Consider the following 24,149-nt stretch of genomic DNA (forward strand, 5'->3'; position numbering starts at 1 on the left):
TGATGGGTGAGACTAGAACTAGGGGGCATAATCTTAGCATAAGGGGCTGCCCTTTCAAAACTGAGATGAGGAGAAACTTCTTCACTCAGAGGGTAGTAAATCTATGGAATTTGCTACCCCAGAGAGCTGTGGAAGCTGCAACATTAAATAAATTTAAAACGGAGATAGACAGTTTCCTAGCTGATAAGGGAATTAGGGGTTACGGGGAGCGGGCAGGGAAGTGGACGTGAGTCTAGGTTCGGATCAGCCATGATCCTATTGAATGGCAGAGCAGGCCCGAGGGGCCGTATGGCCTACTCCTGCTCCTACTTCTTATGTTCTTATTTAAGATATATTCCAGTGAGACCCTAAGAGAAGGATGAACCATCCGTGGCTAACTAAGGAAGTAAAGGACGGTATCAAATTGAAAACGAAAGCATACAATGTTGTGAAGAATAGTGAAAGGCCAGAGGATTGGGAAATTTTTAAAAAGCAGCAATGGATGAGTAAAAAAATGATCAAGAGAGTGAAGATAGTTTATGAGAGTAAACTAGCAAGAAATATAAAAACAGACAGTAAGAGCTTCTACAGGTATATAAAAAGGAAGAGAGTAGCTAAAGTAAACGTTGGTCCCCTAGAGGTTGAGTCTGGGGAATTAATAATGGGGAACAGGGAAATGGCGGAGACCTTGAACAAATATTTTGTACCGGTCTTCACGGTAGAAGACACTAAAAGCATCCCAATAATGGATAATCAAGGGGCTATTGGGGTGGTGGGGGGGGAAACTTAAAACAATCACTATCACTAGAGCGAAAGTACTAGGCAAACTAATGGGACTAAAGGTGGACAAGTCCCCTGGACCAGATGGCCTGCATCCGAGAGTCTTAAAAGAGGTGGCTGCAGAGATAGTGGATGCGTTGGTTGTAATCTACCAAAATTCCCTGGATTCTGGAGAGGTCCCAGTGGATTGGAAAACCACAAATGTGACGCTCCTATTTAGGAAAGGAGGGAGACAGAAAGCAGGCAACTATCGACCAGTTAGCCTAACATCTGTCGTTGGGAAAATGCTGGAGTCCTTCATTAAGGAAGTGATAGCAGGACATTTAGAAAATCATAATATAGTCAAGCAGAGACAGCATGGTTTTATGAAAGGGAAATCATGTTTGACAAATTTGCTGCCGTTCTTTGAGGATGTAACGAGCAGGGTGGATAAAGGGGAACCAGTAGATGTGGTGTATTTAGATTTCCAGAAGGCATTCGATAAGGTGCCACATAAAAGGTTACTGCACAAGATAAGAGCTCACAGGGTTGGGGGTAATATATTAGCATGGATAGAGGATTGGCTAACTAACAGAAAGCAGAGAGTCGGGATAAATGGGTCATTTTCAGGTTGGCAAACTGTAACTAGTGGGGTGCCACAGGGATCAGTGCTGGGGCCTCAACTATTTACAATCTACATTAATGACTTGGATGAAGGGACCGAGTATAATGTAGCCAAGTTTGCTGATGATACAAAGATGGGTGGGAAAGCAAGTTGTGCAGAGGACTCAAAGAATCTGCAAAGGGATATAGACAGGCTCAGTGAGTGGGCAAACATTTGGCAGATGGAGTATAATGTGGGAATGTGCAAGGTTATACACTTTGGTAGGAAAAATAAAGAAGCAAATTATTATTTAAATGGAGCAAGATTACAAAATGCTGTGGTACAGAGGGACCTGGGGGTCCTTGTGCATGAAACACAAAAAGTTAGCATGCAGGTACAGCAAGTCATCAAAAAGGCAAATGGAATGTTGGCCTTTATTTCAAGGGGGTTGGAGTATAAAAGTAGGGAAGTCCTGCTACAACTGTACAGGGTCTTGGTGAGACCACACCTTGAGTACTGCATACAGTTTTGGTCTCCTTATTTAAGGAAGGATATACTTGCATTGGAGGCAGTTCAGAGAAGGTTCACTAGGTTAATTCCAGAGATGAGGGGGTTGACTTATGAGGAAAGGTTGAGCAGGTTGGGCCTATACTCATTGGAGTTTAGAAGAATGAGAGGGGATCTTATTGAAACATGTAAGATTCTGATGGGGGTTCGACAAGGTAGATGCAGAGAGGATGTTTCCCCTCGTGGGGGAATCTAGAACTCGGGGGCACAGTCTCAGAATAAAGGGGGCGCCCTTTTAGAACTGAGATGAGGAGGAATTTCTTCTCTCCGAGGGTCGTGAATCTGTGGAATTCTCTGCCCTAGAGAGCCGCGGAGGCTGGGTCATTAAGGTGGAGATAGACTGATTTTTGCAAGATAAGGGAGTGAAGGGTTATGGGGAGCGGGCGGGGAAGTGGCTTTGAGCCCAAGATCAGCCGTGATCTTATTGAATGGCGGAGCAGGTTCAAGTGGCCCATTCCGGCTCCTATTTCTTATGTTCTTATGAACGGTCTGGTTCAAATTAATACAATGGCCGGGGAGCGGGCTGGAGCCGGATATAATTAGGAAACCTTTTATCGAGGGAGTCTCACCGTGGGGTTACCCAGAGCTGGAGGAGCGCCGAGATCGCGGAGGGTTGTAGGGCTAGAGGACTTTAGTGAAGGCCTCGGGGGGGGCCTTACATTCGGCCCAACCAGTCCATGCCGGTGTTTATGCTCCACTCGAGCCTCCTCCCGTCTTTCCTCATCTAACTCTATCAGCGTAACCCTCTATTCCCGTCTCCCTCATATGCTCTTCCCCACAAGTGGAAACACTCTCTCTGTGTGTCCACTCTGTCAAAATATTTCATCATTCTAAAGACCTCTATTAGAAACATAGCAACATAGAAGATAGGAGCAGGAGTAGGCCATTCAGCCCCTCGAGTCTGCTCCGCCATTCAATGAGATCATGGCTGATCATCCAAATTCAGTACCCTGTCCCTGCCTTCTCCCCATATCCCTTGATCCCTTTAGCCTTAAGAAATATATCTAACTCCTTCTTGAATATATTTAATGAATTGGCCTCAACTGCCTTCTGTGGTAGAGAATTCCACAGGTTCACCACTCTCTGGGTGAAGAAATTCCTCCTCATCTCTGTCCTAAATGGCTTATCCCTTATCCTTAGACTGTGACCCCTGGTTCTGGACTCCCCGACCATCGGGAACATCCTTCCTGCATCTAGTCTGTCTAGTCCTGTCAGAATTTTATAAGTTTCAATGAGATCCCCTCTCAATCTTCTAAACTCCAGTGAGTATAAGCCCAATCGACCCAATCTCTCCTCATACGTCATTCCTGCCATCCCAGGTATCAGCCTGGTGAATCTTCGCTGCACTCCCTCCATGGCAAGAACATCCTTCCTCAGATAAGGCGACCAAAACTGCACACAATACTCAAGGTGTGGTCTCACCAAGGCCCTGTACAACTGTAGCAAGACATCCTTGTTCCTGTACTCGAATCCTCTCACTACGAAGGCCAACATACCATTTGCCTTCTTAACCGCCTGCTGCACCTGCATGCTTACCTTCAGCGACTGGTGCACAAGGACACCCAGGTCTCGTGGCACGTCCCCTCAGCCTTCCTTTTGCAAGAGAAAAGAGACCCGGCCTGCTCATCCCGTCCTGATGGTGTTCGACAAAGTGCCCCATAATAGGCTTGCCAGCAAAGTTGAAGCCCATGGAATAAAAGGGACAGTGGCAGCATGGATTCAGAATTGGCTAAGTGACAGGAAGCATAGAAACATAGAAAAATAGGAGCAGGTGTCGGCCATTCGGCCCTTCGAGCCTGCTCCGCCATTCAATATGATCAGAAAGCAGGGACAGGGGACTGAATTTGGATGATCAGCCATGATCGCATTGAATGGCGGAGCAGGCTCGAGGGGCCGAATGGTCTACTCCTGCTCCTATCTTCTATGTTTCTATCATGGCCGATCCTCTATCTCAATACCATATTCCCCGCTCTTTCCCCATACCCCTTGATGCCTTTTGTGTCTAGAAATCTATCGATCTCCTTCTTAAATAGATTCAGTGACTTGGCCTCCACAGCCTTCTGTGGTAGAGAATTCCACAGGTTCACCGCCCTCTGAGTGAAGACATTTCTCCTCATCTCAGTCCTAAATGTCCTACCCCGTATCCTGAGACTGTGACCCCTCGTTCTAGACCCCCCCAGCCAGGGGAAACATCCTCCCTGCATCCAGTCTGTCTAGCCCGGTCAGAATTTTATACGTTTCAATGAGAAACAGAGAGTAGTGGTGAACGGTTGTTTTTCGGACTGGAGGAAGGCACACAGTGGGGTTCCCCAGGGGTCGGTTCTAGGATCACTGCTTTTCTTGATATATATTAATGGCTTGGACTTGGGAGTACAGGGCACAATTTCAAAATTGGCAGATGACACAAAACTTGGCGGTATACTGAACAGTGAGGAGGAGAGCGCGAGACTTCAGGAAGACATAGACAGGCTGGTGGAATGGGCGGGCAGGTGGCAGATGAAGTTTAACACAGAAAAGTGTGAAGTCATTAATTTTGGTAGAAAGAATGAGGAGAGGACATATAAACTAAACTGTACAATCCTGAAGGGGGTGTGCATGAACAGAGAGACCTGGGGGTACATGTGCACAAATCGTTGAAGGTGGCAGGGCAGGTTGAGAAAGCGCTTAAAAAGGCACATGGGATCCTTGGCTTCATAAATAGAGCCATAGGAGGAAAAATTCAGTTGCTTGGCGCCTGCCATTAGCGCCTTGCCGTGCGCAATGCCCTGCTCATGCCCAGCCACATACTTGGCTCGTGCCCCTGGCCTGCCAGCGGGCCCCATGTCCGACAGGGTCAGGGGGGGGCGTTCCTGCGGCTGGGGCGGCCATTTTCTTTTGAGCCGCCCCCTGTGGCCTCCTCCCGCGGGGCGCCCCTCGAGTGCCGGGCTCTTTTCCCGGCACCTTCGCTCCCCGCTGCTCCAGCAGGGCCCCGGTGAGCGCCGCGCTAACCCCCTCCCCTTTAATTAGGGGAGGGAGGCCCGCTGTACCGCGGCGCTACGTGCTGGCACGCGTGGCGCTGTTGCACGTAGCGCCGCGATATTCAATGGGAGCGCCTCAAGACGGGGGGGGGAGCGCGTCCTGTAGCCCCCCGCCTCCTGCTTGGGGAGCTACCATTGAATTTCGGACGCGGGGGGAGCGCTATCTTTTTCGGGGCGCTAAGTTACCACCCCAAAGGGGACGCGAGCCAATTTTGCCCTCATAGAGTACAGAAGTGTGAAAATTATGATGAACATGTACAAAACACTGGTTCGACCCCAACTGGAGTATTGTGTCCAATTCTGGGCGCCGCACTTTGGGAAGGATGTGAAGGCCTTAGAGAGGGTGTAGAAAAGATTTACGAGAATAATTCCAGGGATAAGGGACTTCAGTGATGTGGAGAGACTGGAGAAGCTGGGGTTGTTCTCCTTAGAGCAGAGAAGGTTAAGGGGAGATTGACCAGAATGGTACCAGGGATGACGGACTTCAGTGATGTGGAGAGACTGGAGAAGCTGGGATTGTTCTACTTAGAGCAGAGAAGGTTAAGGGGAGATTGACCAGAATGGTACCAGGGATGAGGGACTTCAGTGATGTGGAGAGACTGGAGAAGCTGGGGTTGTTCTCCTTAGAGCAGAGAAGGTTAAGGGGAGATTGACCAGAATGGTACCAGGGATGTGGGATTTCAGTGACGTGGAGAGACTGGAGAAGCTGGGGTTGTTCTCCTTAGAGCAGAGAAGGTTAAGGGGAGATTGACCAGAATGGTACCAGGGATGAGGGACTTCAGTGATGTGAAGAGACTGGAGAAGCTGGGATTGTTCTTCTTAGAGCAGAGAAGGTTAAGGGGAGATTGACCAGAATGGTACCAGGGATGAGGGACTTCAGTTATGTGGAGAGACTGGAGAAGCTGGGATTGTTCTTCTTAGAGCAGAGAAGGTTAAGGGGAGATTGACCAGAATGGTTCCAGGGATGAGGGACTTCAGTGATGTGGAGAGACTGGAGAAGCTGAGGGTGTTCTCCTTAGAGCAGAGAAGGTTAAGGGGAGATTGACCAGAATGGTACCAGGGATGAGGGACTTCAGTGATGTGGAGAGACTGGAGAAGCTGGGGTTGTTCTTCTTAGAGCAGAGAAGGTTAAGGGGAGATTGACCAGAATGGTACCAGGGATGAGGGACTTCAGTGATGTGGAGAGACTGGAGAAGCTGGGGTTGTTCTCCTTAGGGCAGAGAAGGTTGAGGGGGGATTTGATAGAGGTATTCAAAATCATGAGGTGTCTGGACAGAGTAGATAGAGAGAAACTGTTCCCATTGGCGGAAGGGTCGAGAACCAGAGGACATAGAGTTAAGGTGATTGGCAGTAGAACCAAAGGCGACGTAAGAAACACTTCTTTACGCAGCGAGTGGTTAGGATCTGGAAAGCACTGCCTGAGAGGGCGGTGGAGCCAGATTCAATCATGGCTTTCAAAAGGGAGTTGGGTAAGTTTCTTAAGGAAAGAAATTTGCAGGGCTACGGGGAAAGGACGGGGGAGTGGGACTAGCTGAAGTGCTCTTGCAGAGAACCGGCACGGGCTCGACGGGCCGAATGGCCTCCTCCTGTGCTGTAACCATTCTATGATACTATGGGTAGACCCTCGCATTTCTGGTATCATCCTTGTAAATCTTCTCTGCACCCTCTCCAGTGCCTCTATATCCTTTCTATAATACGGCGACCAGAACTGTGCACAGTACTCCAAGTGTGGTCTAACCAAGGTTCGATACAGGTTTAACATAACTTCCCTACTTTTCAATTCTATCCCTCTAGAAATAAACCTTCGTGCTTGAAACATAGAAACATATAGAAGATAGGAGCAGGAGGAGGCCATTCGGCCCCTCGAGCCCGCTCCGCCATTTAATGCGATCATGGCTGATCATCCAAATTCAGTACCCTGTCCCTGCTTTCTCCCCATATCCCTTGATCCCTTTAGCCTTAAGAAATATATCCAACTCCTTCTTGAATATATTTAATGAATTGGCCTCTACTGCCTTCTGTGGTAGAGAATTCCACAGGTTCACCACTCTCTGGGTGAAGAAATTCCTCCTCATCTCTGTCCTAAATGGCTTACCCCTTATCCTTAGACTGTGACCCCTGGTTCTGGACTCCCCCGCCATCGGGAACATCCTTCCTGCATCTAGTCTGTCTAGTCCTGTTAGAATTTTATAAGTTTCGATGAGATCCCCTCTCATTCTTCTAAACTCCAGCAAGTATAAGCCCAATCGATCCAATCTCTCCTCATACATCATTCCTGCCATCCCAGGTATCAGCCTGGTGAATCTTCGCTGCAAGAACATCCTTCCTCAGATAAGGTGACCAAAACTGCACACAATACTCAAGGTGCGGTCTCACCAAGGCCCTGTACAACTGCAGCAAGACGTCCTTGTTCCTGTACTCGAACCCGCTCGCTACGAAGGCCAACATACCATTTGCCTTCTTAACCGCCTGCTGCACCTGCATGCTTACCTTCAGCGACTGGTGCACAAGGAGACCCAGGTCTCGTTGCACTTCCCCTTCTCCCAATCTATTGCCGTTCAGATAATAATCTGTCTTCCTGTTTTTGCCACCAAAGTGGATAACCTCGCATTCATCCACGTTAAACTGCATCTGCCATGCTTCTGCCCAATCACCCAACCTGTTCAAATCATACTGGTTTGCTTTTTTTTAATGGACTTGTTAACCTGCGTCGCTACTTTGAGTGATTTGTGTATTTGCACCCCCAGATCCCACTGCTCCCCTACCCCATTTAGACTGTTAGGGGGAAAAATTCAGTATCGCCCCGTTTGGGGCACGATTATCGGCCGTGCGCAAAGTTTAGCGCCTGGCGCTAATTATCGCCTCCGACGGCAAACTTGGCTTCTATCGCCCCTGGAGGTGATTGGAGCGCTAAATCAGGCGCTTCACACCTGTCTTAAGGCGCAAAGGCCGAGGAGCGAGGCGCTACCTCAGAGCGCTGGCGAAGCAAGGAAGGGCAAATCAAAATAAACCTGCAAAGTGCTGCTCAGTACCCAAAACTCCTTCACACAGCGTTGAATCTCTCCAGAAGTCTCTCTCTCTCTCTCTCTCTCTCGCTCTGTCTCTCTCTCTCTCTCTCTCTCTCTCTCTCAGACTGCGTGGTGCAAAAATGTCACCGGCTAAAAAAAGGCAGGAAGCGGTCGCCTTTAAATAGCGCTCCCCCAGTCCCTTCCCGACTGCAAAACGCTCCCCTCAACCTGTCGTTCCTAGCGGCAGGCGGTAAGGCAGGGGGCGCCACTCAATATCCGGTCCGGGGCATTGCACGCTCGACTGACGTCACGATCTGCCGGCGCAGGAGATCGTGGCGGTCGTGTTTAGCACCGCCGCAAAATGTCTAGTTAATTTCGCGAGCGGCGCAAACATCGCCGCGCCCGGGGCGCGAGTTGCTTTGCGCCCCATTAGCGTCTTCTTAAGGCGCTAACAGGAGGCGCAAACCACTGAATTTTTCTCCCTTAGGGCTAGAAATTGGCCTTCCTTTGCGCCTCCCGTTATTGTCTCCGGGGCAGCGGCGGGGGGGGGGGGGGGGGCGATAGCGGGACGCGCCGGCGTTAAAGCTTACCGCCTCGATCCCCTGCGGTCCCGGAGAGCGCGACGCCCCGGATCCTGAATTCGCCTCTGCCTCCTGCAGGAGGTGTCGTGACCTCGGCCGGCCGCGTGGGGAGCGCTACTTAAAGGGATCGGTGGTCAGGGGGGGCCAAATATTTAATTTCTCACCCCTTTGTGCTGTTATTTTCGAATCTTTCATTGCCGCGATTGACCAGCCCTGCACTCTCTTAGCCTGGCCACTATTTTTACGCTTGCGATGTTATTGGCGCCTCGATGGGGCTCATAATGAATTCCTCTCCATTATTTTCTCAGTAATATGGAACCTCGTTATTTTTGGCCCAAAGTTTAATACATATCCAAGTTGAAATTCACTTGCCAGGCAGCTGCGGGACGGCTAGGAATGTAAGTTGCGTAAATTGTGGGGGGCTTATTTCGAGAAGCACTTCTACTATTGACGTGATGTGACCTTAAAAAACAGTTCTAGGGCTGAGTCATTTAAGTCAAGACTCCTTTCAGGGATTTTAGTCAATTAGGAAATGTAATGGCTGCAATAAATACCTTCAGCGTTAATCAGACGTAAATCTCTGAGGGAAAAGGCCCCAGCTGTGTTTTCTTAAACAGAGTCGATGCTGTGGCTGTTTTAAGGCCTTTATCTGTGATTCCCAGCCTCCCCACTTTCATTTTTCCAGACAAGTGACAGGGGGCAGGAGACATTCTGTTACCAAATCGTCAGTGGTAATGGAACACTTTGTCATGGGGAGTGACTGAGACAGAGAGGGTGGGGCAGTGGGGTTAGTTTGGGGATTGATACAGGGCTATGGGGAGAGAGCGGGGCAGTGGGATTAGTTTGGGGATTGATACAGGGCTATGGGGAGAGAGCGGGGCAGTGGAATTAGTTTGGGGATTGATACAGGGCTATGGGGAGAGTGCGGGGCAGTGGGATTAGTTTGGGATTTGTACAGGTCTATGGGGAGAGAGCGGGGCAGTGGGATTAGTTTGGGATTGATACAGGGCTATGGGGAGAGAGCGGGGCAGTGGGATTAGTTTGGGATTGATACAGGGCTATGGGGAGAGAGCGGGACAGTGGGATTAGTTTGGGATTGATACAGGGCTATGGGGAGAGAGTGGGGCAGTGGGATTAGTTTGGGGATTGATCCAGGGCTATGGGGAGAGAGGGGGGCAGTGGGCTTAGTTTGGGATTGATACAGGGCTATGGGGAGAGCGGGGCAGTGGGATTAGTTTGGGGATTGATACAGTGCTATGGGGGGAGAGCGGGGCAGTGGGATTAGTTTGGGATTGATACAGGGCTATGGGGAGAGCGGGGCAGTGGGATTAGTTTGGGGATTGATACAGCGCTATGGGGAGAGAGCGGGGCAGTGGGATTAGTTTGGGGATTGATACAGGGCTATGGGGGGAGAGCGGGGCAGTGGGATTAGTTTGGGGATTGATACAGGGCTATGGGGAGAACGGGGCAGTGGGATTAGTTTGGGGATTGATACAGGGCTATGGGGAGAGAGCGGGGCAGTGGGATTAGTTTGGGGATTGATACAGGGCTATGGGGAGAGAGCGGGCAGTGGGATTAGTTTGGGGATTGATACAGCACTATGGGGGAGAGAGCGGGGCAGTGGGATTAGTTTGGGGATTGATACAGCACTATGGGGGAGAGCGGAGCAGTGGGATTAGTTTCGGATTGATACAGGGCTATGGGGAGAGAGCGGGGCAGTGGGATTAGTTTGGGGATTGATGCAGGACTATGGGGAGAGAGCGGGGCAGTGGGATTAGTTTGGGGATTGATGCAGGGCTATGGGGAGAGAGCGGGGCAGTGGGATTAGTTTGGGGATTGATACAGGGCTATGGGGAGAGAGCGGGGCAGTGGGATTAGTTTGGGGATTGATACAGGGCTATGGGGAGAGAGCGGGGCAGTGGGATTAGTTTGGGGATTGATGCAGGGCTACGGGGAGAGAGCGGGGCAGTGGGATTAGTTTGGGGATTGATACAGGGCTATGGGGAGAGAACGGGGCAGTGGGATTAGTTTGGGTGTTGATTCGGGCTATGGGGAGAGAGCGGGGCAGTGGGATTAGTTTGGGGATTGATGCAGGGCTACGGGGAGAGAGCGGGGCAGTGGGATTAGTTTGGGGATTGATACAGGGCTGTGGGGAGAGAGCGGGACAGTGGGATTAGTTTGGGCGTTGATTCGGGCTATGGGGAGACAGCGGGGCAGTGGGATTAGTTTGGGGATTGATGCAGGGCTACGGGGAGAGAGCGGGGCAGTGGGATTAGTTTGGGGATTGATACAGGGCTGTGGGGAGAGAGCGGGACAGTGGGATTAGTTTGGGCGTTGATTCGGGCTATGGGGAGAGAGCGGGGCATTGGGATTAGTTTGGGATTGCTCAGGGAATGAGCCAACAGACACAGTGGGTCTGTTTCCGTGATGGACACCTGTATACAGGCACTGACTCCCATGGGCTACACTCCCATGAGTGTTGGGTTCTCTGTTTAACTCTACCCGTGTGCGGCCAGTGTTTATCGGCAGGCTATTCAACCCTGTTATCATAGCTGAGCCTGCTGCTGTCCTCGCTCGATACCCACGGACTAACACTCGTAGATAAAAACCCTCCCAGCGAGTCCCATCGATAGGAGAACGAAAAAGAACGAAAGACTCCCATTTCTCCGGGGCCTTTCCCCACCTCAGGACGTCCCAAAGCCCTTCACAGCCAATGAAGGACTTTTTTTGAAGTGTGGTCACTGTTGTAATGTGGGAAACGCGGCAGCCAATTTGCGCACAGCAAGCTCCCACAAACAGCAATGTGATAAATGACCAGATCATCTGTTTTTTAGTGATGTTGGTTGAGGGATAAATATTGGCCCCAGGACACCGGGGAGAACTCCCCCCTGCTCTTCTTCCAATAGCGGGCGTGCGATCTTTTACATCCACCTGAGAGGGCAGACGGGGCCTCGGGTTTAACGTCTCATCCGCAAGGCGGCACCGCCGACAGTGCAGCGCTCCCTCAGTACCGCCTCTCCGACAGTGTGGTGCTCCCTCAGTACTGCCCCTCCGACAGTGCGGTGCTCCCTCAGTACTGCCCCTCCGACAGTGCGGCGCTCCCTCAGCACTGCCCCTCCGACAGTGCGGCGCTCCCTCAGCACTGCCCCTCCGACAGTGCGGCGCTCCCTCAGTACTGCCCCTCCGACAGTGCGGCGCTCCCTCAGTACCACCCCTCCGACAGTGCGGCGCTCCCTCAGTACTGCCCCTCCGACAGTGCGGCGCTCCCTCAGTACTGCCCCTCCAACAGTGCAGCGCTCCCTCAGTACTGCCCCTCCGACAGTGCGGCGCTCCCTCAGTACTGCCCCTCCGACAGTGCGGCACTCCCTCAGTACCGCCCCTCCGACGGTACGGCACTCCCTCAGTACCACCCCTCCGACAGTGCGGCGCTCCCTCAGTACCGCCCCTCCGACAGTGCGGCGCTCCCTCAGTACCGCCCCTCTGACAGTGCAGCGCTCCCTCAGTACTGCCCCTCCGACAGTGCGGCGCTCCCTCAGTACTGCCCCTCCGACAGTGCGGCGCTCCCTCAGTACCGCCCCTCCGACAGTGCGGTGCTCCCTCAGTACCGCCCCTCCGACAGTGCGGCTCTCCCTCAGTACTGCTCCTCCAACAGTGCGGCGCTCCCTCAGTACCGCCCCTCCGACAGTGCGGCGCTCCCTCAGTACCGCCCCTCTGACAGTGCAGCGCTCCCTCAGTACTGCCCCTCTGACAGTGAGGCGCTCCCTCAGTACCGCCCCTCCGACAGTGTGGCGCTCCCTCAGTACTGCCCCTCCGACAGTGCGGCGCTCCCTCAGTACTGCCCCTCCGACAGTGCGGCGCTCCCTCAGTACCGCCCCTCCGACAGTGCGGCGCTCCCTCAGTACTGGCACCGGGGGAGTGTCGGGCCTGGATTGCGGGGCTCGAGTCTCTGGAGTTGGGGCTCGAACCCACGAACTTCTGACTCAGAGGGGAGATTGAGACCCACTGAGTCACGGCTGACACATGAATGGATATTAAAGGAGGGCTTTAATTGCTGGTGGATCAGAAGGTGTTTAACTTCCATGGTTATAGGTCGCTCCCCAACTCCAAAAATGACTTATGGTTATCCTCTCACCTCGATGATGTAATCTCGCCCATCTTTCCCGTGAATCGCTTCAACTGCGCAGATCTCAATTCCCCCGAACATCTCCGAACATTCGTCTGCCCACAGCTTATACCTGTCGACAGAGAGTGAAGAGTGGGTGGGTTGGCAGCTTGACATCGTGCTGCTACACATGCATCCTATTGGGGCATCTTTCAGGCTGTGCTAGGCCTCGACTCCTCTCTCAGGGCCTTCACTCCTACCTCAGACCCTGTACTCCTATCTCAGGGCCTCGACTCCCCTCTCAGGGCCTGGACTCCTCTCTCAGGGCCTTCACTCCTACCTCAGGCCCTGTACTCCTATCTCAGGGCCTTCACTCCTACCTCAGGCCCTGTACTCCTATCTCAGGGCCTCTCTCAGGGCCTCGACTCCTCTCTCAAGTCCTCTCTCAGGGCCTCGACTCCTCTCTCGGGGCCTGGACTCCTCTCTCAGGGCCTCGACTCCTCTCTCAGGGCCTCGACTCCTATCTCAGGGCCTCGACTCTTCTCTCGGGGCCTGGACTCGTATCTCAGGCCTCGACACCTCTCTCAGGGCCTTCACTCCTACCTCAGGCCCTGTACTCCTCTCTCAGGCCCTGTACTCGTATCTCAGGCCTCGACTCCTCTCTCAGGCCCTGTACTCCTACCTCAGGCCCTGTACTCCTACCTCAGGCCCTGTACTCCTATCTCAGGCCCTGTACTCCTATCTCAGGCCCTGTACTCCTCTCTCAGGCCCTGTACTCCTATCTCAGGCCCTGTACTCCTATCTCAGGCCCTGTACTCCTCTCTCAGGCCCTGTACTCGTATCTCAGGCCTCGACTCCTCTCTCAGGCCCTGTACTCCTACCTCAGGCCCTGTACTCCTATCTCAGGCCCTGTGCTCCTATCTCAGGCCCTGTACTCCTATCTCAGGGCCTCAACTCCTCTCTCAGGGCCTCGACTCCTCTCTCAGGGCCTCGACTCCTCTCTCAGGGCCTGGACTACTCTCTCAGGGCCTCAACTCCTCTCTCAGGGCCTCGACTACTCTCTCAGGCCCTGTACTCGTATCTCAGGCCTCGACTCCTCTCTCAGGCCCTGTACTCCTACCTCAGGGCCTCGACTTCTATCTCAGGGCCTCGACTACTCTCTCAGGCTCTGTACTCGTATCTCAGGCCTCGACTCCTCTCTCAGGGCCTTCACTCCTACCTCAGGCCCTGTACTCCTATCTCAGGGCCTCGACTCCTCTCTCAGGGCCTGGACTCCTCTCTCAGGGCCTGGACTCCTCTCTCAGGGCCTGGACTCCTCTCTCGGGGCCTGGACTCCTCTCTCAGGCCCTGTACTCCTCTCTCAGGGCCTGGACTCCTCTCTCAGGGCCGCGACTCCTCTCTCAGGGCCTGGACTCCTCTCTCAGGGCCTCTCTCAGGGCCTGGACCCCTCTCTCAGGGCCTGGACTCCTCCCTCAGGGCCTGGACTCCTCTCTCAGGGCCCTCACTCCTACCTCAGGCCCTGTACTCCTATCTCAGGGCCTAGACTCCTCTCTCAGGGCCTCGACTCCTCTCTCAAGTCCTCTCTCAGGGCCTCGATTCCTATCTCAGGGCCTGGACTCGTATCTCAGGGCCTCGACACCTCTCTCAGGGCCTTCACTCCTACCTCAGGCCCTGTACTCCTATCTCAGGGCCTCGACTCCTCTCTCAAGGCCTCTCTCAGGGCCTCGACTCCTCTCTCAGGGCCTCGACTCCTCTCTCAGGGCCTCGACTCCTCTCTCAGGGCCTCGACTCCTCTCTCAGGGCCTCGACTCCTCTCTCAGGCCTCGACTCCACTCTCAGGGCCTCGACTCCTCTCTCAGGGCCTCGACTACTCTCTCAGGGCCTCGACTCCTCTCTCAAGGCCTCTCTCAGGGCCTCGACTCCTCTCTCAGGGCCTCGACTCCTCTCTCAGGGCCTCGACTCCTCTCTCAGGGCCTCGACTCCTCTCTCAGGGCCTCGACTACTCTCTCAGGCCCTGTACTCGTATCTCAGGCCTCGACTCCTCTCTCAGGCCCTGTACTCCTACCTCAGGCCCTGTACTCCTACCTCAGGGCCTCGACTTCTATCTCAGGGCCTCGACTCCTCTCTCAGGGCCTCAACTCCTCTCTCAGGGCCTGGACTCCTCTCTCAGGGCCTGGACTACTATCTCAGGGCCTCGACTCCTCTCTCAGGGCCTCAACTCCTCTCTCAGGGCCTCAACTCCTCTCTCAGGGCCTCAACTCCTCTCTCAGGGCCTCGACTCCTCTCTCAGGGCCTCGACTCCTCTCTCAGGCCCTGTACTCCTCTCTCAGGGCCTCGACTCCTCTCTCAGGGCCTCGACTCCTCTCTCAGGCCCTGTACTCCTATCTCAGGGCCTCAACTCCTCTCTCAGGGCCTCAACTCCTCTCTCAGGGCCTCGACTCCTCTCTCAGGGCCTCGACTCCTCTCTCAGGGCCTCGACTCCTACCTCAGGGCCTCGACTTCTATCTCAGGGCCTCGACTACTCTCTCAGGGCCTCGACTACTCTCTCAGGCTCTGTACTCGTATCTCAGGCCTCGACTCCTCTCTCAGGGCCTCAAACTCCTTTCTCAGGGCCTCGACTCCTCTCTCAGGCCCTGTACTCATATCTCAGGCCTCGACTCCTCTCTCAGGCCCTGTACTCCTACCTCAGGCCCTGTACTCCACTCTCAGGGCCTCGACTCCTCTCTCAGGGCCTCGGCTCCTCTCTCAGGGCCTCAACTCCTCTCTCAAGGCCTTCCTCAGGGCCTCGACTCCTCTGTCAGGGCCTCAACTCCTCTCTCAGGGCGTCGACTCCTCTCTCAGGGCCTTGAGTCCTCTCTCAGGGCCTCGACTCCTCTCTCAGGCCTCGACTCCTCTCTCAGGGCCTCGACTCCTCTCTCAGGGCCTCGACTACTCTCTCAGGGCCTCGACTCCTCTCTCAAGGCCTCTCTCAGGGCCTCGACTCCTCTCTCAGGGCCTCGACTCCTCTCTCAGGGCCTTGACTCCTCTCTCAGGGCCTCGACTCCTCTCTCAGGGCCTCGGCTCCTCTCTCAGGGCCTCGACTCCTCTCTCAAGGCCTTCCTCAGGGCCTCGACTCCTCTGTCAGGACCTCAACTCCTCTCTCAGGGCGTCGACTCCTCTCTCAGGGCCTTGAGTCCTCTCTCAGGGCCTCGACTCCTCTCTCAGGGCCTCGACTCCTCTCTCAGGCCCTATACTCCTACCTCAGGCCCTGTAGTCCTACCTCAGGCCCTGTAGTCCTACCTCAGGCCCTATACTCCTACCTCAGGCCCTGTACTCCTACCTCGGGCCCTGTAGTCCTACCTCAGGCCCTGTAGTCCTACCTCAGGCCCTGTAGTCCTACCTCAGGCCCTGTAGTCCTACCTCAGGCCCTGTAGTCCTACCTCAGGCCCTATACTCCTACCTCAGGCCCTGTAGTCCTACCTCAGGCCCTGTAGTCCTACCTCAGGCCCTATACTCCTACCTCAGGCCCTGTAGTCCTACCTCAGGCCCTGTAGTCCTACCTCAGGCCCTGTAGTCCTACCTCAGGCCCTATACTCCTACCTCAGGCCCTGTAGTCCTACCTCAGGCCCTGTAGTCCTACCTCAGGCCCTATACTCCTACCTCAGGCCCTGTAGTCCTACCTCAGGCCCTGTAGTCCTACCTCAGGCCCTGTAGTCCTACCTCAGGCCCTATACCCCTACCTCAGGCCCTGTAGTCCTACCTCAGGCCCTATACTCCTACCTCAGGCCCTGTAGTTCTACCTCAGGCCCTGTAGTCCTACCTCAGGCCCTGTAGTCCTACCTCAGGCCCTATACTCCTACCTCAGGCCCTATACTCCTACCTCAGGCCCTGTAGTCCTACCTCAGGCCCTGTACTCCTACCTCAGGCCCTGTAGTCCTACTTCAGGCCCTGTACTCCTACCTCAGGCCCTGTAGTCCTACCTCAGGCCCTGTAGTCCTACCTCAGGCCCTGTAGTCCTACCTCAGGCCCTGTAGTCCTACCTCAGGCCCTATACTCCTACCTCAGGCCCTGTAGTCCTACCTCAGGCCCTATACTCCTACCTCAGGCCCTGTAGTCCTACCTCAGGCCCTGTACTCCTACCTCAGGCCCTGTAGTCCTACCTCAGGCCCTGTAGTCCTACCTCAGGCCCTATACTCCTACCTCAGGCCCTGTAGTCCTACCTCAGGCCCTGTAGTCCTACTTCAGGCCCTGTACTCCTACCTCAGGCCCTGTAGTCCTACCTCAGGCCCTATACTCCTACCTCAGGCCCTGTAGTCCTACCTCAGGCCCTGTAGTCCTACCTCAGGCCCTATACTCCTACCTCAGGCCCTGTAGTCCTACTTCAGGCCCTGTACTCCTACCTCAGGCCCTGTAGTCCTACCTCAGGCCCTGTAGTCCCACCTCAGGCCCTGTAGTCCTACCTCAGGCCCTGTAGTCCTACCTCAGGCCCTGTAGTCCTACCTCAGGCCCTGTAGTCCTACCTCAGGCCCTGTAGTCCTACCTCAGGCTCTATACTCCTACCTCAGGCCCTGTAGTCCTACCTCAGGCCCTATACTCCTACCTTAGGCCCTGTAGTCCTACCTCAGGCCCTATACTCCTACCTCAGGCCCTGTAGTCCTACCTCAGGCCCTGTACTCCTACCTCAGGCCCTATACTCCTACCTCAGGCCCTGTAGTCCTACCTCAGGCCCTGCACTCTTATCTCGGACCTGTGCTCCTGTCTTGGGCCCAGCACTCTCTTTGTACTGCTGCCTCTATCCTCTCGACATGCCACCTCCCTCAGCTTCCTCCCCCACCGCCCCCCTCCCCACAACCCCCACCTGTGACAGCCCTCTTTGGGGCCCGGTCGTCCTCACACTCTCCGAGCGGCTCGTAAGGGGCCCCGTGTGGCCAGGTTGGCGGGCAGAAGCACAAATGCGACACCAAATCTTCTCAGGTGAACGAGAATCCTGGGCCTGAGGCTAAAATATTGCGGCCTTGCCCCCTGAAAAGGTTGAGACGTAAAGCCCCAGGGGCCCTGGCCCTCCAGGGTCTCTGCTACATCCCTCAGGCACCAAGCCTCCAATGAGAAGCTCTTGATCCAGACTGAGGAGGGCAATGGGTTGAAGTTAGCGCCTCGTGGCTTCGTATAGTTACCTGTCGGTCATGGCCACTTGCTCCAACATGGCGGACCCAGTGTTGGTTTTCCAGTTGCCTGAGATCGAAGTCCTCCTAAAACGGTGGAGGGAAACAGAGACTGTTAGGAATCGTCCGACCGGGGAATCGGCCCCCCCGCACTCACCGCCACCGTTGGCCGCCGACCTCCACAAGGGTCAATAAAACCCAGCCTGTGTCCCTGCAGAGCGGAGAAAGAGGGGAGGGAGAGACGGCACAGAGGGAGGGAGGGAGAGACGGAGGAAGGAAGGAAGGAAGGAATAGAGGGAGGGAGGGAGAGACGGAGGAAAGAAGGAATAGAGGGAGGGAGGGAGAGACGGAGGAAGGAAGGAATAAAGGGAGGGAGGGAGAGACAGAGGAAGGAAGGAATAGAGGGAGGGAGGGAGAGACGGAGGAAGGAAGGAATAGACGGAGGGAGGCAGTCGCAATTCGATGGCGCCTTCCATGGCCTCAGGACCTGCGATAAGGTGCAACATAGTAGACTCATGACTGAAGTTCGAATGTGCGGAGTCAGGGGCCAAGCAGCAGAATGGAGAGCAAGCTGGCTACAAAACAGAAAACAGAGACCAGGGGGTTAAAGATTGTTACTCAGACTGGCAGATGGTTGGCGAGTGGCGTTGCACAGGGATCGGTACTGGGACCGCTCTCGTTCACCGTCTACAGAAACCATTCGGACTCGGCAATCGGAAGAGCAATTTCAAAACTGTGGGGTGCGGTCAATGCAGAAGGGGGATGGCGCGGAAATACAGGCAGACATTACTAAATCTGCAGAATGGCCGTGTGATTGGCAAATGCGCAACAATATAGATCCGGCTGAGGTGGTACATTTTGGTCGGGAGAATAAGGCGGCCACCTACTGCTTGCAGAACAAGAGGGCACTAACGGGGCGCAAAGCTCCTGGCGCCCGCGAAATTCAACGGGAGGTTAGTGATGCGCTATCAATTCTAATAAAAGGCTAGGCAGAGTTCAGAACAACAGGCTTTTATTAACTACTGAATTGCACTTCAGACAGATCAGGACTATGCCTCTAGTGGACGACCGAATGCCAGGAGCTGCCATGCGGCCGCTCTTATACTCGGTAGCCCAGGGGCGGAGTCAGCTGAGGCATAGTCAGGCACAACAGTGAAACAAGAGTGAACGACAACAACAACAACAACAACAGTGAACACAGTGAACTACAGTGGTTTACCACATTCACCCCTCGTTTAAAATTAAGTCCGGCGGGGTGAAGTGTATCAAAAGTTCGAGTAGGCGAGTCTGTCGGGCGGCCTCGTTTGCCGTCGAGATCTTCGTGGCGACGGTTGCGATGGTACAGCTTCCCACGACGCGTCTTGAGCGGGGTCCAGCACCGGCGTATCGTCCCCTTTGGTGTTGGGTGGGCGAGTGGGCTCCGGCTGGTCCTGGGGGCGCGGCATGCCGTCTACTGGGGTGGAATGGACAGGGGTGAGAATTGGGTCTACTGAATTTTGGGCCGTGTCGGAGGGGGTCGTGGTGGGGGGCAATGGTGGCGGGTCAGTGGACCCCGAGGGTGCCAGATCTCTAATGGAGACTGTGTCCTCCCGCCCGTCCGGGTATGCCACGTAGGCGTACTGGGGGTTGGCATGGAGGAGGTGAACCTTCTCTACCAGGGGAGCCGTTTTGTGGGACCTTACATGCTTCCTCAGCAGGACGGGCCCTGGGGACGTTAGCCAGTGTGGTAGTGAGTTACCAGATGTGGACCTCCGGGGAAAAACAAACATTCGCTCATGGGGGGTTGCGTTGGTGGCTGTACACAGCAGTGACCGGATGGAGTGGAGCGCATCGGGTAGGACATCCTGCCAACGGGAGGTCGGAAGGCCCCTAGATTTTAAGGCTAGGAGGGCCGCCTTCCAGACCGTCGCGTTCTCTCTTTCAACCTGTCCGTTCCCCCGGGGGTTGTAGCTGGTGGTCCGGCTTGAGGCAATACCTCTCATGAGCAGGTACTGACGGAGTTCGTCGCTCATGAAGGACGAGCCCCGGTCGCTATGAATATAGCTGGGAAAACCGAACAGAGCAAAGAGGTTGTGCAGGCATTTAATGACCGTAGCGGTGGTCGTGTCCGGGCAGGGGATGGCAAAAGGGAAATGGGAGTACTCATCAACTATGTTGAGGAAGTACACATTGCAGTCAGAGGAGGGGAGGGGCCCTTTAAAGTCGATACTCAGGCGCTCAAAAGGGCGGGTGGCCTTGATCAGGTTTGCTCTGTCAGGCCTATAGAAGCGCGGCTTGCACTCTGCACAGACTGGGCAGCTCCTGGTCATGGTCCTGACCTCCTCGATGGAGTAAGGCAGGTTGCGGCCCTTAATGAAATGGAAGAACCTGGTGACCCCCGGGTGGCAGAGGTCGTTGTGGAGGCCCCGTAGTCTATCGATCTGCGCGGTGGCGCATGTGCCTCGCGATAGAGCGTCTGAGGGTTCGTTGAGTTTCCCTGGCCGGTACAAGATGTCGTAATTGTAGGTGGAAAGTTCGATTCTCCACCTCAAAATCTTGTCATTTTTGATTTTACCCCTCTGCTTGTTGTTGAACATGAAAGCAACTGAACGCTGGTCAGTAAGCAGGGTAAATCGTTTTCCAGCCAGGTAGTGCCGCCAGTGGCGCACCGCCTCCACAATGGCCTGGGCCTCTTTTTCCACAGAGGAGTGTCTGAGTTCGGAGCCCTGGAGGGTTCGTGAAAAGAAGGCCACGGGTCTTCCCGCCTGGTTAAGGGTAGCGGCCAGGGCGAAGTCGGATGCATCGCTCTCCATCTGGAAGGGGATGGACTCGTCTACCGAGTGCATGGTGGCCTTGGCAATGTCATCTTTTATACGGTGAAAGGCTAAGTGGGCCTCCGCCGTCAGGGGGAAGGAAGTGGACTTGATAAGTGGACGGGCTTTGTCCGCATAATGAGGGACCCACTGGGCGTAATAGGAAAAGAAGCCCAGGCACCTTTTGAGGGCCTTGAGACAGTGGGGCAGGGGAAGTTCCATCAACGGGCGCATCCGGTCAGGGTCAGGACTGATGACTCCGTGTTTCACCACGCAACCAAGGATAGCGAGGCGGGCTGTGCGGAATATGCACTTTTCCTTGTTGTACGTGAGGTTTAGGAGTTGGGCCGTGCGGAGGAACTTATCAAGATTGGCGTCATGGTCCTGCAGGTCATGGCCGCAGATGGTCACGTTGTCTAGGTAGGGAAACGTGGCCTGTAACGCATTCTCATCGACCATCCGGTCCATCTCCCTCTGGAAGACGGAGACACCGTTGGTGACGCCAAAAGGAACCCTGAGGAAGTGAAAAAGGCGGCCGTTTGCCTCGAAAGCTGTGTACTGGCGATCCTCAGGGCGGATAGGGATTTGGTGGTATGCTGCCTTGAGGTCAATGGTCGAGAAAACGCGGTATTGCGCTATCTTATTAACCATGTCGGCTATGCGGGGGAGGGGGTATGCGTCCAACTGGGTGTACTTGTTGATAGTCTGGCTGTAGTCGATGACTAGGCGCTGCTTGTTGCCAGTCTTAACGACTACCACCTGGGCTCGCCAGGGGCTGGTACTATCCTCAATAATCCCCTCTTTCAGGAGCCGCGTCACCTCAGATCTTATGAAGGATCTGTCCCCGGTGCTGTATCGCCTGCTCTTTGTGGCGATAGGCTTGCAGTCGCGGGTGAGGTTGGCGAACAGGGGGGGGGGTGTGATTTTGAGGGTGGAGAGACTACAGGTGGGGCGCGGCGGGCAATTTAAAAACTGCTGGTTGCAGACAGTGAGCGGGGGAAGGGGTCCACCGTATGTCAAGGTGACACTCTTAAAGTGACAATGAAAGTCCAACCCCAGTAGAACGGCAGCGCAGAGATGTGGCAGGACGAATAGCTTTACATTTTTATGTACGGAGCCCTTCACCGAGAGGGTCACTACGCAGTAGCCGCCGACGTCTGCTGAGTGGGATTTCGAGGCCATGGAGATCCGATGGCGCGTTGGCCGGACCGAGAGAGAATAGCGCCGTACTGTATCAGGGTGTATGAAGCTCTCCGTGCTCCCGGAATCAAAAAGGCAAGTTGTGGCGCGGCCATTTACCTGGATGTCTATCGTGGACCTGGCTAGCTGATGGGGTCTGGATTGATCCAGCGTGATGGAGGCCGCTGTGGAGTCAGTAGCGTCGCTGTAGAGCCCCGGTGAGGCGGCGGTGGGTGAGTCGGGGGCCCGTTGGCAGAATGGCAGACAAGATGGCGGCGTCGGAGAGGAAGGACAAAATGGCGGCGCCCATGACGATCCCGATCCCCACGAGGCTGGAGGGAGGCAAGATGGCCGCTCCCACGAATCGCACGTGGCGCTGCTGGAGGTAGGGTCTTCTGGCTTCTGCAGACGCCAGCGTAGTGTCCCTTCTTACCGCAGGCAGAGCAGACCGCATTTTTCGCCGGGCAGCGCGCCCTGGGGTGTTTGGTTTGGCCACAGAAATAACATTTCTGGCTCGGGCGGGACATCGCTGCAGCAGTTGAGGCCAGGGCCCGTGGCGGCGCTGCGTCCCAAGGTGGCGGCGGCTGCGGCATCCATGAGGCGGCCGCGCGGTCCGGGGAGTAGGCCTCCATGTTCCGGTGGGCTACGTCCAACGAGAGGGTGAGTGAAATCGCCTTCTTCAGGTCGAGCTCGCTACTTTCCAGCAGTCGCTGCCGTGTGTGAGTGGACCTGAGGCCCGCCACGAGGGCGTCCCGGATGAGCTCCTCCGTATGTTCCGTGGCTGTTACTTGCTTGCATTCGCAGGCTCGGCCGAGTTCCTTCAGCGCCCGTATGTATGCTTCTGTGGGTTCCCCGGGCTGTTGTTTGCGAGACCCCAGGAGATGTCTTGCGTAAACATAGTTGACCGGGCGTGCGTATTGCTCCTTCAAGATGTCGATAGCCCCCTGGTAGCTCGTAGCGTCCCGGATAAGGGCAAAAGCTCGGTGGTTTACTTTAGAGTTCAGCACCCTGAGCTTGTCGGCATCGGCGGCGACGGTCTCGCCGGATGCAGTCAGAAAGGACTCAAAACAGTGCAGCCAGTGCGAGAACTTAGCAGTCGAGTCCGGTTCTTGCGGGTCGAGTTCCAGGCACTTGATCTTAAGAATCTGCAGCATCATTTTTTTTTTTCAGTAGTTAATAAAATTGATGCGCTATCAATTCTAATAAAAGGCTAGGCAGAATTCAGAACAACAGGCTTTTATTAACTACTGAATTGCACCTCAGACAGATCAGGACTATGCCTCTAGTGGACGACCGAATGCCAGGAGCTGCCATGCGGCCGCTCTTATACTCGGTAGCCCAGGGGCGGAGTCAGCTGAGGCATAGTCAGGCACAACAGTGAAACAAGAGTGAACGACAACAACAACAACAACAACAGTGAACACAGTGAACTACAGTGGTTTACCACAGTTAGCATCTGGTGGAAGCCGGTAGCGCCCGGCGGCGCTGTGCCTCCGGCGATGACGTCATCGCCGTGCACAGCGTCCCGCTCGCGCCCCGTTGGCCTACCGCCGGACACTAAGTCCGACAGGGTCAGGCTGGTTGGTTTTACATAGAAACATAGAAGATAGGAGCAGGAGTCGGCCATTCGGCCCCTCGAGCCTGCTCCGCCATTGAACGAGATCATGGCTGATCATCCAAATTCAGTACCCTGTCCCTGCCTTCTCCCCATATCCCTTGATCCCTTTAGCCTTAAGAAATATATCCAACTCCTTCTTGAATATATTTAATGAATTGGCCTCTACTGCCTTCTGTGGTAGAGAATTCCACAGGTTCACCACTCTCTGGGTGAAGAAATTGCTCCTCATTTCAGTCCTAAATGGCTTACCCCTTATCCTTAGACTGTGACCCCTGGTTCTGGACACCCCGACCATCGGGAACATCCTTCCTGCATCTAGTCAGTCTAGTCCTGTTAGAATTTTATAAGTTTCAATGAGATCCCCTCTCATTCTTCTAAACTCCAGCGAATATAAGCCCAATCGACCCAATCTCTCCTCATACGTCATTCCTGCCATCCCAGGTATCAGTCTGGTGAATCTTGGCTGCACTCCCTCCATGGCAAGAACATCCTTCCTCAAATAAGGCGACCAAAACTGCACACAATACTCAAGATGTGGTCTCACCAAGGCCCTGTACAACTGCAGCAAGACATCCTTGCTCCTGTACTCGAATCCTCTCACTACGAAGGCCAACATACCATTTGCCTTCTTAACCGCCTGCTGCACCTGCATGCTTACCTTCAGCGACTGGTGCACAAGGGCACCCAGGTCTCGTTGCACTTCCCCTTCTCCCAATCTATTGCCGTTCAGATAATAATCTGTCTTCCTGTTTTTGCCACCAAAGTGGATAACCTCGCATTTATCCACATTAAACTGCATTTG

General features: G+C 54.5%; 1 protein-coding gene across 1 annotated transcript in view; it reads right to left on the reverse strand.

The window, feature by feature from the left end:
• The window catches only part of LOC147086852 (synapsin-2-like), a 98,533-nt gene that overhangs the window by 19,351 nt on the left and 55,033 nt on the right, over nucleotides 1–24,149 (reverse strand). Inside the window, exons 3-4 of the mRNA XM_085978340.1 lie at nucleotides 17,771–17,845; nucleotides 12,648–12,750 (exon numbers count right to left, since the gene is read on the reverse strand). Coding sequence (XP_085834466.1) covers nucleotides 12,648–12,750; nucleotides 17,771–17,845 — 178 coding nt within the window. The remainder of the gene's footprint in view (nucleotides 1–12,647; nucleotides 12,751–17,770; nucleotides 17,846–24,149) is intronic.

Source organism: Somniosus microcephalus, unplaced genomic scaffold (assembly GCF_052327205.1).
Source record: "Somniosus microcephalus isolate GS21.2 unplaced genomic scaffold, FLI_Smic_1.0 unresolved_chr7, whole genome shotgun sequence".
Lineage (NCBI taxonomy): Eukaryota > Metazoa > Chordata > Chondrichthyes > Squaliformes > Somniosidae > Somniosus > Somniosus microcephalus.